Below are 12,519 nucleotides of genomic sequence, written 5' to 3'. Positions count from 1 at the left end.
TCCACTGGGTTTCCCTGGTCTAACCTACTCGTCACCTCTTCAAAGAATTCCAACAGGTTTGTCAAGCACGACCTCCCCTTACTAAATCCACATTGACTTGTTCTAATCAGTCTCTGCTCTTCCAAGAATTTAGAAACCTCATCCTTAATGATGGATTCTCGAATTTTACCAACAATTGAGGTTAGACTAATAATTAGCCTATAATTTTCCATCTTTATCTTGATCCTTTCTTGAACAAGGGGGTTACAATAGCGATCTTCCAATCATCCGGGACTTTCCCTGACTCCAGTGACTTTTGAAAGATCTCATCCAATGCCTCCGCAATTTCCTCAGCCAGCTCTCTCAGAACTCTAGGATGTATCCCATCGGGGCCAGGTGATTTATCAATTTTAAGAACTTTTAGCTTTTCTAGCACTTTCTCTTTTGTAATGGCAACCATACTCAACTCAGCCCCCTGACTCCCTTTAATTGTTGGGATAAATTTATACACATAAGATCACCAGGAAATAACTAATAAACTAATACAAAAAAATTCTGTATTTTGTTTTACAGAAGCTAGCTCACATAACATCTTAAATATTAGAAATTATAAACCACTATCCATTATGAGGGAAAGACATTGCAAAAGAGTTCAGCAAGTAAACCCACAAAGATGATGCTTCAATTCATCATTCTAGAATACCAATCCTGCTATCATTCATGACAGCATCTCGCGATTTCCAAACATCAGTCCACTGCCTGACCTCAACTGCCCTTCTTAGAAAACCATTTCAGCTGACCATGCTTTTTTGAAATACATTAATCTTCTGTATCCACAAAATCACAAATTGTGTATTCACCTATCCGCACCAAAAATTAAGTAACAACAAAAATCAATGTTCGTGGACAAACTTCATGCGCCTGCGATATTTTAAGTATTTTCAATGAGCTCCGCACCTGTGAATTTCATCATTCACAGGGGTTCTCAGGACTGGAACCCTCACAGATAGGGAGGAATGACGGTACTCCATGATGACCAACCTAAATTTATGATTTGCAATCCTTAATGTTGTGCTGTTTTGTACAATGAACATAAATTAACTTGATTCTTTATGAATTTTTTTTTAAAGTGTCTTAAAGGACACGGTTGTCAATTTGTTTTTCCATCTTTTCTGCTTCCGATAATATGTTATCCTGGTCTAATACAGAACAGTACACTGAGGATGCAGATTAGTCAGGTGCTTTTGCCTGGTTGTTCTACACCCCAACACCGCACGGATATAAGTTACAGCTTTTTGTGATGCATATATTAATGTCACCATCAAGTGACAGATTGCTTGTGATGTGAATCCAACACATATGAAGCTGTCATTGCCATATGGTGGTACGGCAAGACCCTAGACCGTGACATTTCATCTTGGTGATGCTGATGGTCACAAAACTTTTCACAACATGTCAAAATCAAACTCATTTGCTGAAGATATGCTTGAATGACATGCTAGAGAAGCACCACCCGTGTACAGCATCTCTCTAAGGAGGACTGGACATACTCTTACCTTGGATCCCACAGTCTTAAAGCAACATCGAACAGCTCTCTGCTGGCTCTTTACCTGCACATCCACTAATATCATTTATTGTATCCATTGCTCCCGATGCGGTCTCCTCTACATTGGGGAGACTGGGCGCCTCCAAGCAGAGCGCTTTAGGGAACATCTCCGGGACACCTGCACCAATCAACCACACCGCCCTGTGGACCAACATTTCAACTCCCCCTCCCATTCTGCCGAGGACATGGAGGTCATTGGCCTCCTTCACCGCCCTCCCTCACCACCAGGTGCCTGGAGGAAGAATGCCTCATCTTCCGCCTCGGAACACTTCAACCCTAGGGCATCAATGTGGACTTCAATAGTTTCCTCATTACCCCTTCCCCCACCTCACCCTAGTTCCAAACTTCCAGCTCAGCACTGTCCCCATGACTTGTCCTACCTGCCTAGCTTCTTTCCACCTACCCACTCCACCCTCTCCTCCCTGACCTATCACCTTTATCATTCCTGATGAAGGGCTCTGGCCCAAAACGTCGAATTTCCTGTTCCTTGGATGCTGCCTGACCTGCTGTGCTTTAACCAGCAACACATTTTCAGCTATCACCTTCATCCCCTCCCCCACTCACCCATTGTACTCTATGCTACTTTCTCCCCACCCCCATCCTCCTCTAGCTCATCTGTCCACACTTCAGGCTCACTGCCTTTATTCCTGATGAAGGGCTTTTGCCCGAAACGTCGATTTCACTGCACTTTGGATGCTGCCTGAACTGCTGTGCTCTTCCAGCACCAGTAATCGAGAATCTGGTTTCCAGCTTCTGCAGTCATTGGTTTTACCGCATTGTGTACTTAACATGAATGCATACAATGGCTGATGACCATCTGTAGCAGAATACTACCATTTTTGACCCAACTCCAGATCTGAAAAGGCTCCAATATGCCCTATCTTAGTTAACCTTATCCATTATGTCAAATGGAAATAAAAGATTACATTCAGCAGCTTCAGCAGACAGTCGAGGGTGTGGTGTGGAAAAGCACAGCAGGTCAGGCAGTATTCGAGAAACAGGGAAAAAATTTTTTTTTAAAAAATCGATTTTTTGGGCAAAGGCCCCAATTCGTCGATTTTCCTGCTCCTCGGATGCTACCTGACCTGCTGCACGTTTCCAGAACCACACTCTCAACTTTAATCTCCAACAACTGCAGTCCTCTCTTTCACCTAGCTTCAGCAGGCAGCCAATTTTCACCAGCCTAAACAGACCTCTGCTCACAAACTTGAACACCTTGCTAAGGTCGATGAAGGCACCATGTGGTGGTCTTGGTTTATGACATTCATCTTTCAGTTGTCAGACTGAGAAAGTCCTGACAAAAGTAGAACTTATAGTTCTGAAACGCACTAGGATTCAAGGTATTTCGTGTTCAGCCGAGATTTGCAGTCTGATAGATACAACAGGTAAATACATATCCCACAATGCTTGGCAGGATGATGCTTCAGTAGTTGTCGTAATTGCTGCAGTCAGTGATTCTTGCACTTGTACAGGTTACAATTTTATGTTTTGGGACAATGCCGTCTCCCTCCAGTAGAAAGGGAAAGATTTGTGCAGATGGTTTAAAAGTGCCGGTTTACCCTGCTTGACAAATTCCAGAGGCAGCTTCTACTGATGGCAAAAAGTTCAGTAGCTTTCATATGTTTCTGCATTGTGGTTTGTTACCCAGCTCTGACACAACAGGCAGGCCTCCCGTGGTTTCTAGAATTTCCTCAATGACAATTTTTTTTATAGATGTACAATTGAAGGTAGTATTTCATCCATCTCTCCAACTAACTACTGCAATGAATGATGACCTTCCCAGTCTTAGTTTTCAATGAAGCCACTTCCTTTGCTGTTGGATCAGTTGTCTCTTTGATAACTTCACACATGCCCCTTGCAGTCCCTCTTTCAAAGGGCATCTGAACATTCTGCAAAATTTGAAACCACTAGTTACTATCATGCAGCTATAAGTCTGTTTGACTTAGAGTGACTTAGTGCATTCAGAGCCTCCTCACTCGTAACAGCCTTGTAATTCACGAAAGCTTGGATTCAAATCACAGATTCCATCCATACGATGTTAGTCCCAAATCAGTTAACATTTCTTCATTCTTTCCTGTCATATCTTGAGAGTGTGCTGTTGGAAATTGTGGGCCATCAAAGAATGTTCTATTTTGCTTCTGCAACTTGACAGAAAATGCTGGAGGACACTTACTCATTTAAGTTGAGGAATGTTGCTCTTTCATCCAAGTAAGCATTGGATTGAAGATTGAAGATGATACAAGGACAAAATCTGTGCTTTGAATGAAAAAAAAACTTCAACAGCTACATCATAATGTCTAGCAATGATGGGATCCAGCTGGTGCTTATGTATTGCTCTCGGATGTATCCAGGCCACCATGTGGCATGGTTTGTCTGAACCAAATGGTCAGTTACAAAAAGTTCACGCTCGTAGCAAAGTTAGAGTAATCTTTGTTCTTATTCATTTTTTCCAGGCCCTCACATCCAAGGCAAAAGGGCCTTATTTCATGATTCTCTTCTACTCACGTGTGAGACACTAGATAATGTTCCAAAAAACGTGTGGAAAATAATAAAGGTAGGGAGTAACATACTGGCAAGGATAGAAGATTAGCTAGATAACAGGAAACGGGTCTGCTTCAGCTGAGCAGGATTCAATGAATGGTAAGCCATATGAATTTGTGTAAGTGCCTCAACTTTTCACAAATAATATAAATGACTGATGTAAAGATCAAAAGTATGTTTAAATTTGCCAATAATACAACAATAGGTAGGAATGCAAGTTTTGAAGAGTACATGAGGAGAATACAAAGATACATGTTAAATAATTGGTTAAAGATCTGGCCAATGGAGTACAATACGGGAAAATGTGAAATTATCTAGTTTGACAGGAACAACAAAAAAGCAGCATATTATTTAAATGGTGAGAGATTACAGAGCTCTGAAATGCAGAGGGATTCAGGTGTCCTATTGGATGAATCCCAAAAGCTTAGTATGACAGTGCAATCTAAACTTTAGCATAAATGTTTTCAATGGCCTGATAGAAGGTATTCGTTCAGTGCAAGTGAAACTGAACAGAAATTAGGGAGGGTCATTATTGAAACCACATCTGGAATATTGCATACATATTGGTCTCCTTACTTAAAAAGATTGTAAATGTGTTAGAAGTAGTTCAGAGTAGGTATAATGGACTTGTACTGGAAAGAAGTGGATTGTCTTATAAAGTACAGTTGGATCGGCAGTGTTTGCATTCACAGAAGGGTAAAAAGCATTTTGAATGACAAAAACTTGATTCTGAGAGGTTGTGACAGATAGGACGTGTCTTCTTGTGGGAGAATCTAGAACAAAAAGTCACTGTTAAGAAGTAAAGCTTTGCCCACTTAAGACAAGACAAAGAATTTGATTTTGTTGTTGAGGGTCAAATGAGTTTTTGGATCTCTGATTCCTCTGCAATTTGACGAAGAGTCTTTGAATATTTTTATGGCAGAGGTAGACAGATTATTGATAAACAAGACAGTCAAAGTGTTAGGCACAAATGTGGAGTATCATATCAGCCTTGATCTTATCGAATGGAACAGTAGCCTCAAAAGGGCGAAGTGGCCTATTCCTACTCCTGAATCATGTTTGTAAGTATGTATGCACATCTGTAAATTCCCCAGCAGGTAAATAGGCTCTGACTTAAAGATCCTGTCTGAAGCACCTCACAGAACCAGTCCTTCACCTCTGTATTGGGTACAGTGTTGGATCCAGAGTTGGAGGGACAGAATATGAGAACTATTTGCTGGAAATGGCAGCTGGAAAAGGGTTCTGTCAGTGAGAGTAACAAATCTCTTACAACAAAGCTTAGAACTTGTTCATACATTTGCACTGAATTCTTCAATGCCAGATGAACTTGCAATTGCTTTCTTTTAGTAATCTGCTGTCAGCAAGTCTGGTCTCTTGCAAAAAGGCTGTGTCAAAGAAATCTATCAAGTTTCACGTTCATGTTCTGCAGTCTCTTGCATGCATGACCGATGAGCTGATAATTGTCTGTCCTGTACTCATGCTTCTGATGTTCCAGTTTCTTAAATCTTCTTTCTTCCTATCTATTTTGTTTATGTACCTGATGCAATGGATTCTGTCCTCTTGTTAAGTACAGACTCTTAAGTGCATAATAGCTGCAGAAGAAAACACAACACAGCAGAACAACACTGTAGTACTTGGGAGTTGTCAGATTCAAGGTGGGGCACGGGTTGACTAGTGAGTTACCATGATCCTTCCCATGATCGGAGACAGCCTATAGCACTGGCTGTCTACGTTAATCGAGTCGGGCTCATAACCAGTCACTGCTGTTTCACATATTAGATTAATGTTCTGCAGCAAAACTGATGTATACCCTCCAGGGTGCAAACCTGCACAAAATGTATGGACACCGAGGGCCACTTAAACATCAAAGTTTCCCTTCCAACCTTTTAGGCTAAATCACGGAGATACAAAGCACTATGCTAGGCCTTGGTTTGGTACAGATGCTGGACAAAGGACAAATTTAGTCTAAGCTATTTCCTACCAGTACACAAAATCTCCATCAGCAAGACCTTGGACTTGCCTCTTTAAGGGACCATATACAAAATGGATCTCTTGCAGATTGAGGTTAACATTTCAATGGAATTCAGAATTCTGAACTTGAGGTGTGCAGTGTGCAAGCCCACCAGCATATGGACATGTTCTAATGCTAATGAACTAAATCCCGGCTCCACTGCCTTATAGAAACCTTGGGAGAATGTAAGGCTAAGGAATTCAATTCTGAAGAAAATTATGAAGTGAAATTGAAAGGCTGATGTATCAGTATACTGCAAATTTCAATGCTCACACATGTTACACAAGTTTATAGATTTACGCTCATCAACTTTGCTACCTCACCTATGTCAAAGAGGGAGTGAGAAATACCAATATATTTCCTAGGCTATTATATATGCCTGTCTCCCATTATAGCAACATCTGCAGAGTTCCAAATGCCTATTATTTTGGTGACTAATCCATGTGACCAGGTCAATATTGAATTTGACCAAAAGGTAACAACAAAAAAAGCGCAGAGGAACCTGCAAGATAACAACTAACACACAAAACAAAATCAGCCAGCTTTACTTGCAAGTCCATCAATATTATGAAAAAAACTTATGGTCATCATGAAGTACATTCATGCTGTATCGCGTGCTTACTCATGCTTGCATACTCCAAAACCAGTAAATTCCAATTGCTTCCAGGCATGTTACATACCATATAACTAGGTGTGGCTGCAGAACTGTTGATTGGTGTCGTCTCTTCATCTGATGTGTTGTTCAGAGTTACAGAAGGGGCTGTGATACCTTCTTCGGTTTGTTTGCTCACACCATTGGTGCCACTGCTGGCAACTGGAATATACATATATATATAAATTGCAATTAGATTCAGTTGTACAGCTCTCATACTGGATTACTTGAAAAATGAAAGTTTATCAGGAGTTGATACAGTTGGAGGACAAGTCTATACACATGTATGTAGCACGCTCAATACTGCAATTCTAAGTGACCCATCTGTTTCAAAAGGCAGAATGCTGGCATACATAACCAAAAACATCTAAAGAAACTCCAAAGATTGGATTGTTATCACAGATTTAGAAATGCAATGTTAAAGAAGCTATTTCCATACACAAACTCGAAGAAACACTTGGAAGAAAGGTTGATATCTCCATTACAGCAGAAAACCTCAAACTAAGATCTGATTAAATTAAATCTTATCATTCATATCTAATTCCTTCAATTTCCTTGAAGCTGCTACAGCTGTAAAAACAATTGTGTGGTATTGGACCAACTACGTGACATGGTTATAGTCACATAAACGAACTAAAGGTAGGAGGGCAATGGGGTGCTGTCTCTTCAACATAATAAAATCACACAGAACCTCCTTCAATGCTCCCCAACCTTCTTTTAAATTTAAAACGTCATCAGTCTTTGTGGTATATAAAGCACACTTTAAAATCAATACAGAGTTATGCTGAAAAGCTGGCATGGGCAGCTAACTAGAGTCACAATTTTATAGGTGATGTTCTGATATTACATGTTTCTATTCCAAGTGACATGCTTGCAATAACAGCTTTGTTGAATTGACCCAGTATTTATTCTGTGACTCCCACTTTTCAAAGTGCCCTGAACACTCAATACCAAGGAAATTTAGTGAGTACTTCAGGAGCATGCCATCCTGCAGCCTTTCTGCATACCCAAGTGGAGGATTAAAGTTGAAGGGTGGAACTGTCAAGGATTTACAATTTGGGTATGATAGTTTTCATCTATCCAAGTAAGCCAAACTGTTAACCAAGAATTATCCTCCAGACAAAGTGAACCTTTACTTGCCTGTGCAATTTTAGAAATCACCAGACAATGGTTTTCTTATTAAAATTCAATTGTTCAAATGTTTATGTTCACAAAAATTCTGAATGGATAAGTGCTTCAATTGAGAACGTAATGGGTTAAGTTGATGGCATGGAAGAATTGCTAAAGTTTAATCCGTAACATCACAGTAAATCAGGCCATTGAAAACATTTATGCTAAAATTTAGATTGCAATTTTAAAAAGGGATTCATTATAATATTATTAGTATCAGTAATTATAATTGAATACCCATGCACACAGCCAGATGACAAGTAAAACTGGTTGTTTCGGTCACCATATCGAAGCAGCATGGAAAGCTCGAGAAGAATGACCAGGATGATTTTAGGCCTTTTGGGACTAAGCTCTGATTCATGCGACGAAACATTTTTGTTGTTGACTGATGAAAGAACTGAAGAATGCAGTACATATTAAAATAATTTAAAGTATAAATAATATTAAAGTAATCATCCTGTACAGCCACAATAAACCACTGAATTTGCAACTAAATGCCCAAATTTCAAGAAAGATTTGGAAATTAAATGTAAAACGTTCCAGTTCTAATGCAAATAATGAATAAGTAGAGAATATATTTAGGGAAGACAGTTGATGTTGAGGAGCATGGGAGATACACCTTAAAAGAATGTTTTTGGTGTGTAAAGAAAGGGGTAATGAGCATTGCTTAGATATCAATGACCCTGCTTATGTTTTTTCTACCAGTTTAAAGGAAGTATCAAATTACGAGATCAACAGATAATAGCGATGGTGGTGAGGAAACACATATACGGTCTTGAAAGAGCTGGAATAACAAACCTTTCTTGACCCAAATTTTTACATATTAATTTATGACTCGTACACAGGGGATTGAAAAAGCATGGAATATTTTGTCAGGAGGAAATATTGAGCATATCAGGCAGCATCCTGAGGTACCATCAGAACTGATGAAAAATCATAGACCTGAAACATTAATTTGACACCTATTTCCACAATGTTAGGCTTAATGGACATTTTCAGCATTTTGCGTTTTTATTTCAGATTCCCCTCTTCAGCTCTCTTCTGTTTTTGACGTTACCAGAAGTAACAGTTAAGGTAGAACTCAAGGAAAACGTGCAAGCAGAGGAACGCTGGAACGGGGGATTATTTTTTGATTTTCTAATGAAGAGCTAACACAGACAAAATAGAGTGAATGACCTCATTCTGTGCTGTAGTTTCTGGTATTAAGGACTACATTGCAAAAGTATTTCATTGATTAATTCAATGGAGTATCAAGATCATGAAAGATGCTGCACAACCAAATTTTCTTTCTCTCTCTTTCCTCCTTTATATTTTCATAACAATCTATTAGCAAATCATGACCTGGAAATCTAAATTCAGTTTCATTAAGATTCTGCCCCTTCCATAACAATTGATATGTATGTCTCCAAAGTTAAGCTCTGAACCTTTGTTATTCAATCAGTTAATTTTGCAAGTTTAGCAGTTTTTCAGACTGGAGGCCTGTGACCAGTGGAGTGCCACAATGGTCGGTGCTGGGTCCACTTCTTTTTGTCATTTATATAAATGATTTGGATGCGAGTATAAGGGGTATAGTTAGTAAGGTTGCAGATGACACCAACATTGGAGATACAGTGGACAGCGAAGGTAGTTACCTCAAATTACAATGGCATCTTGATCAGATGGGCTAATGGGCCGAGGAGTGGCAGATGGAGTTTAATTTAGATAAATGCGAGGTGCTGCATTTTGGGAAAGCAAATCTTAGCAGGACTAAATGGTATTTAATGGTAATGTCCTGGGGCGTGTTGCTGAACAAAGAGACCTTGGAGTGCATAGCTCCTTGAAAGTGGAGTCACAGGTAGATAGGATAGTGAAGAAGGCATTTGGTATGCTTTCCTTTATTGGTCAGAGTATTGAGTACAGGAGTTGGGAGGTCATGTTGAGGCTGTACAGGACATTGGTTAGGCCACTATTGGAATCTTGCGTGCAATTCTGGTCTCCTTCCTATTGAAAAGAGGTTGTGAAACTTGAAAGGGTTCAGAAAAGATTTATAAGGATGTTGTCAGGGTTGGAGGATTTGAGCTATAGGGAGACGTTGAATAGGCTAAGGCTGTTTTCCCTGGAGGGTTGGAGGCTGAGGGATGACCTTATGGAGGTTTACAAAATTATGAGGGGCATGGATAGGATAAATAGACAAAGTCTTTTCCCTGGGGTGAAGGAGCCCAGAACTAGAGGGCACAGGTTTAGGGTGAGAGGGGAAAGATACAAGAGATCTAAGGAGCAACCCTATCACACAGAGGGTGGTACACGTATGAAGGAGGAAGTGGTGGAGGCTAGTACAATTGCAACATTTAAAAAGCATGGATATATGAATAGGAAGGGTTTGGAGGGATATGGGCCGGGCGCTGGCAGGTGGGACTAGATCAGGTTGGGATATGTGGTTGGCATGGACAATTTGGATTGAAGGTTCTGTTTCCGTGCTATGCAGCTCAACGACTCTTTGACTCTATGCAACATTTAAAGAACCAATTCTGTGAATTCCTCTTTTACAGCAATACTGCCCTCTCCACTTCTACAACAGTTCACAGACATCTTAATTATATAAAATGCAAAAGTTAAAACACACAGTATATTTAGCTTAACCTGTAGCAATGTGAGCTGCTGTAAAATAGTACTGCAAAAGCATTATAAACGCATGTACCTGACAATGCAGAAATTTGACACTCAATCCACCAAATATAATAAAGAAGACAAATCCAGCAATACTAATTCAGAGAATTGCAACTGCACAGGAAGCTATTCAGCCCATCATGTCTATACCGGCTCTCTGAATGAGCATGATGATTCAATGTCATTCACCTGGTTTTCCCCATAACTCCTAAGTTTTAACATTTACAGGTTTTTATTTAGGTTAAGTTTGCCAGAACTGCAATAATGGCTAAATATACTGAAAAAAGGTTGGACTTTCTCAATGCATGTTAAATCAACTTGGGAATATAGATTCCACTCAAGTACACTCCATATTGCACGCACCAACATTTGTGATTAAGAATCTAACACAGAAGTGCTTAATTGGACATAAGCAAAGAACTTTCTAAAGTCTCAGAATATGTGCAGAGGGAAATTAACAAATAAATGAACTTTGCGGGATGAACACTGCACAGAAGATTCAGGACCAACTCTTGAATCAATGTGAAATAGAACTGGATGGTTGGACATGCTGCAGCTTCTCTAAACCTGGATAATTTTTATTTTAAACAAACAATTCTTTAGAATGCAACATACAAAATTAGGCCAATCAACTCCTTTAGTTTTTTTTTGTCCAATGATAAGGATTGCATGAGTAATGTTCCAAATAGTGTGGCTGAAGCTTTTAAGCATCTCCAATTAACTGAAAGTTCAGAGGTTACATTCCATTCATGACATAACTATCCATTAAGCTGTGCAATCGAGACGCCAATGTAAATTCTCTTGCATATGAATACAGCACAAGGTAAGCATCTTATTATATACATAACGCCAAGATAAGTTTTGGTCAAAGGATAAAGATTCCTATACAACTAAACTTGCATTATACAGAATCCTATTCCAAGTAGCACAATCATGTAAGCCTCAATACACCCCAAATATATGGACTGACATTTGAAGAAAACGAGTGATACATCTATTAAGATTTAGATTCAATATTGCTAATACAAAGACATGTATGTCAGTCCACCCAGTGGAGAAGCACAGAGGTGGCAACAAGGTAAAATAAATGTATGAAACTTCAGCTATCCATAAAGACTGACAAACATTAAAGCAATAGAAGCCTTGCCATAAACCAGAAAATAAGTTAAGAACAAATCAGTAACGATTCATGCCATGAATGTTTGACAACTTCACATCAACACACTGACAAGTAAAGATTTTTAAAATTAAAACTGTTCTGGATTTCTACAATATGCAACTCCTACTCTAACATTTTCACAATCAATGAGTGGGATTAGTAGAAATGCTTTGCCAAAGTAGAAGAAGAGTAAGTGTGGAAAGCTTGATAGCATCCTGAAATTTTGAAGAGACCACAGCATGGCCTGAAGTGCACTCAAATGTCTCTCCTCATTCTTCACTTTCCATTTATCGAGCACTGCTAATCCCTCTACATTTCCTCACTTCTGCCCCAAATTCATTAATTCTTTTAGTTTTCTCATTTCTATGTTCTCTTTTGGATCCTGTTCTTTGATTCTACAGATTTCTCTTGATATAATTCTTTCCGTTCTTCTTTTTTCAAGAAAAGAAATAAAATATATTATCTATCCATTTCATATATCCTCTTTCCTTTTTATTGCATTGTTGATTTTCTTTTTTTCAATCTCTGCAGGGGTACAGAGTCTGCTCCATCAATTACAGCTTTCAAAGCAAGAACAGTCGCCGTCCTTGCTCCTACTGTGAATCCCAAGTGCAAGGGTCATTTAAGTGCTGGTTGAGGTACTGCCAGCAAAGGGGATGTGGTAAGGGGTGGATACAATGCACATAAACGTGAGAGAAGCAAGCATTTCATACTCAGCTTGCAGTCGGACAAAAACGATGCATCATTAGCCCTCA

At 39.4% G+C, this 12,519-nt stretch overlaps 1 protein-coding gene across 3 annotated transcripts in view; it reads right to left on the bottom strand.

Annotated features, from left to right (window-relative positions):
• ranbp3b (RAN binding protein 3b) overlaps nt 1–12,519 on the bottom strand; it is a 107,518-nt gene that overhangs the window by 41,548 nt on the left and 53,451 nt on the right. For all 3 annotated transcript variants that reach the window (XM_060846084.1, XM_060846085.1, XM_060846086.1), the window contains one exon: nt 6,818–6,951. In XM_060846084.1, the coding sequence (XP_060702067.1) occupies nt 6,818–6,951 (134 nt within the window). The remainder of the gene's footprint in view (nt 1–6,817; nt 6,952–12,519) is intronic.

Source organism: Hemiscyllium ocellatum, chromosome 28, assembly GCF_020745735.1.
Source record: "Hemiscyllium ocellatum isolate sHemOce1 chromosome 28, sHemOce1.pat.X.cur, whole genome shotgun sequence".
NCBI lineage: Eukaryota > Metazoa > Chordata > Chondrichthyes > Orectolobiformes > Hemiscylliidae > Hemiscyllium > Hemiscyllium ocellatum.
The sequence above is the reverse complement of the archived record's forward strand: the minus strand, read 5'-3'. Positions and strand labels throughout refer to the sequence as shown.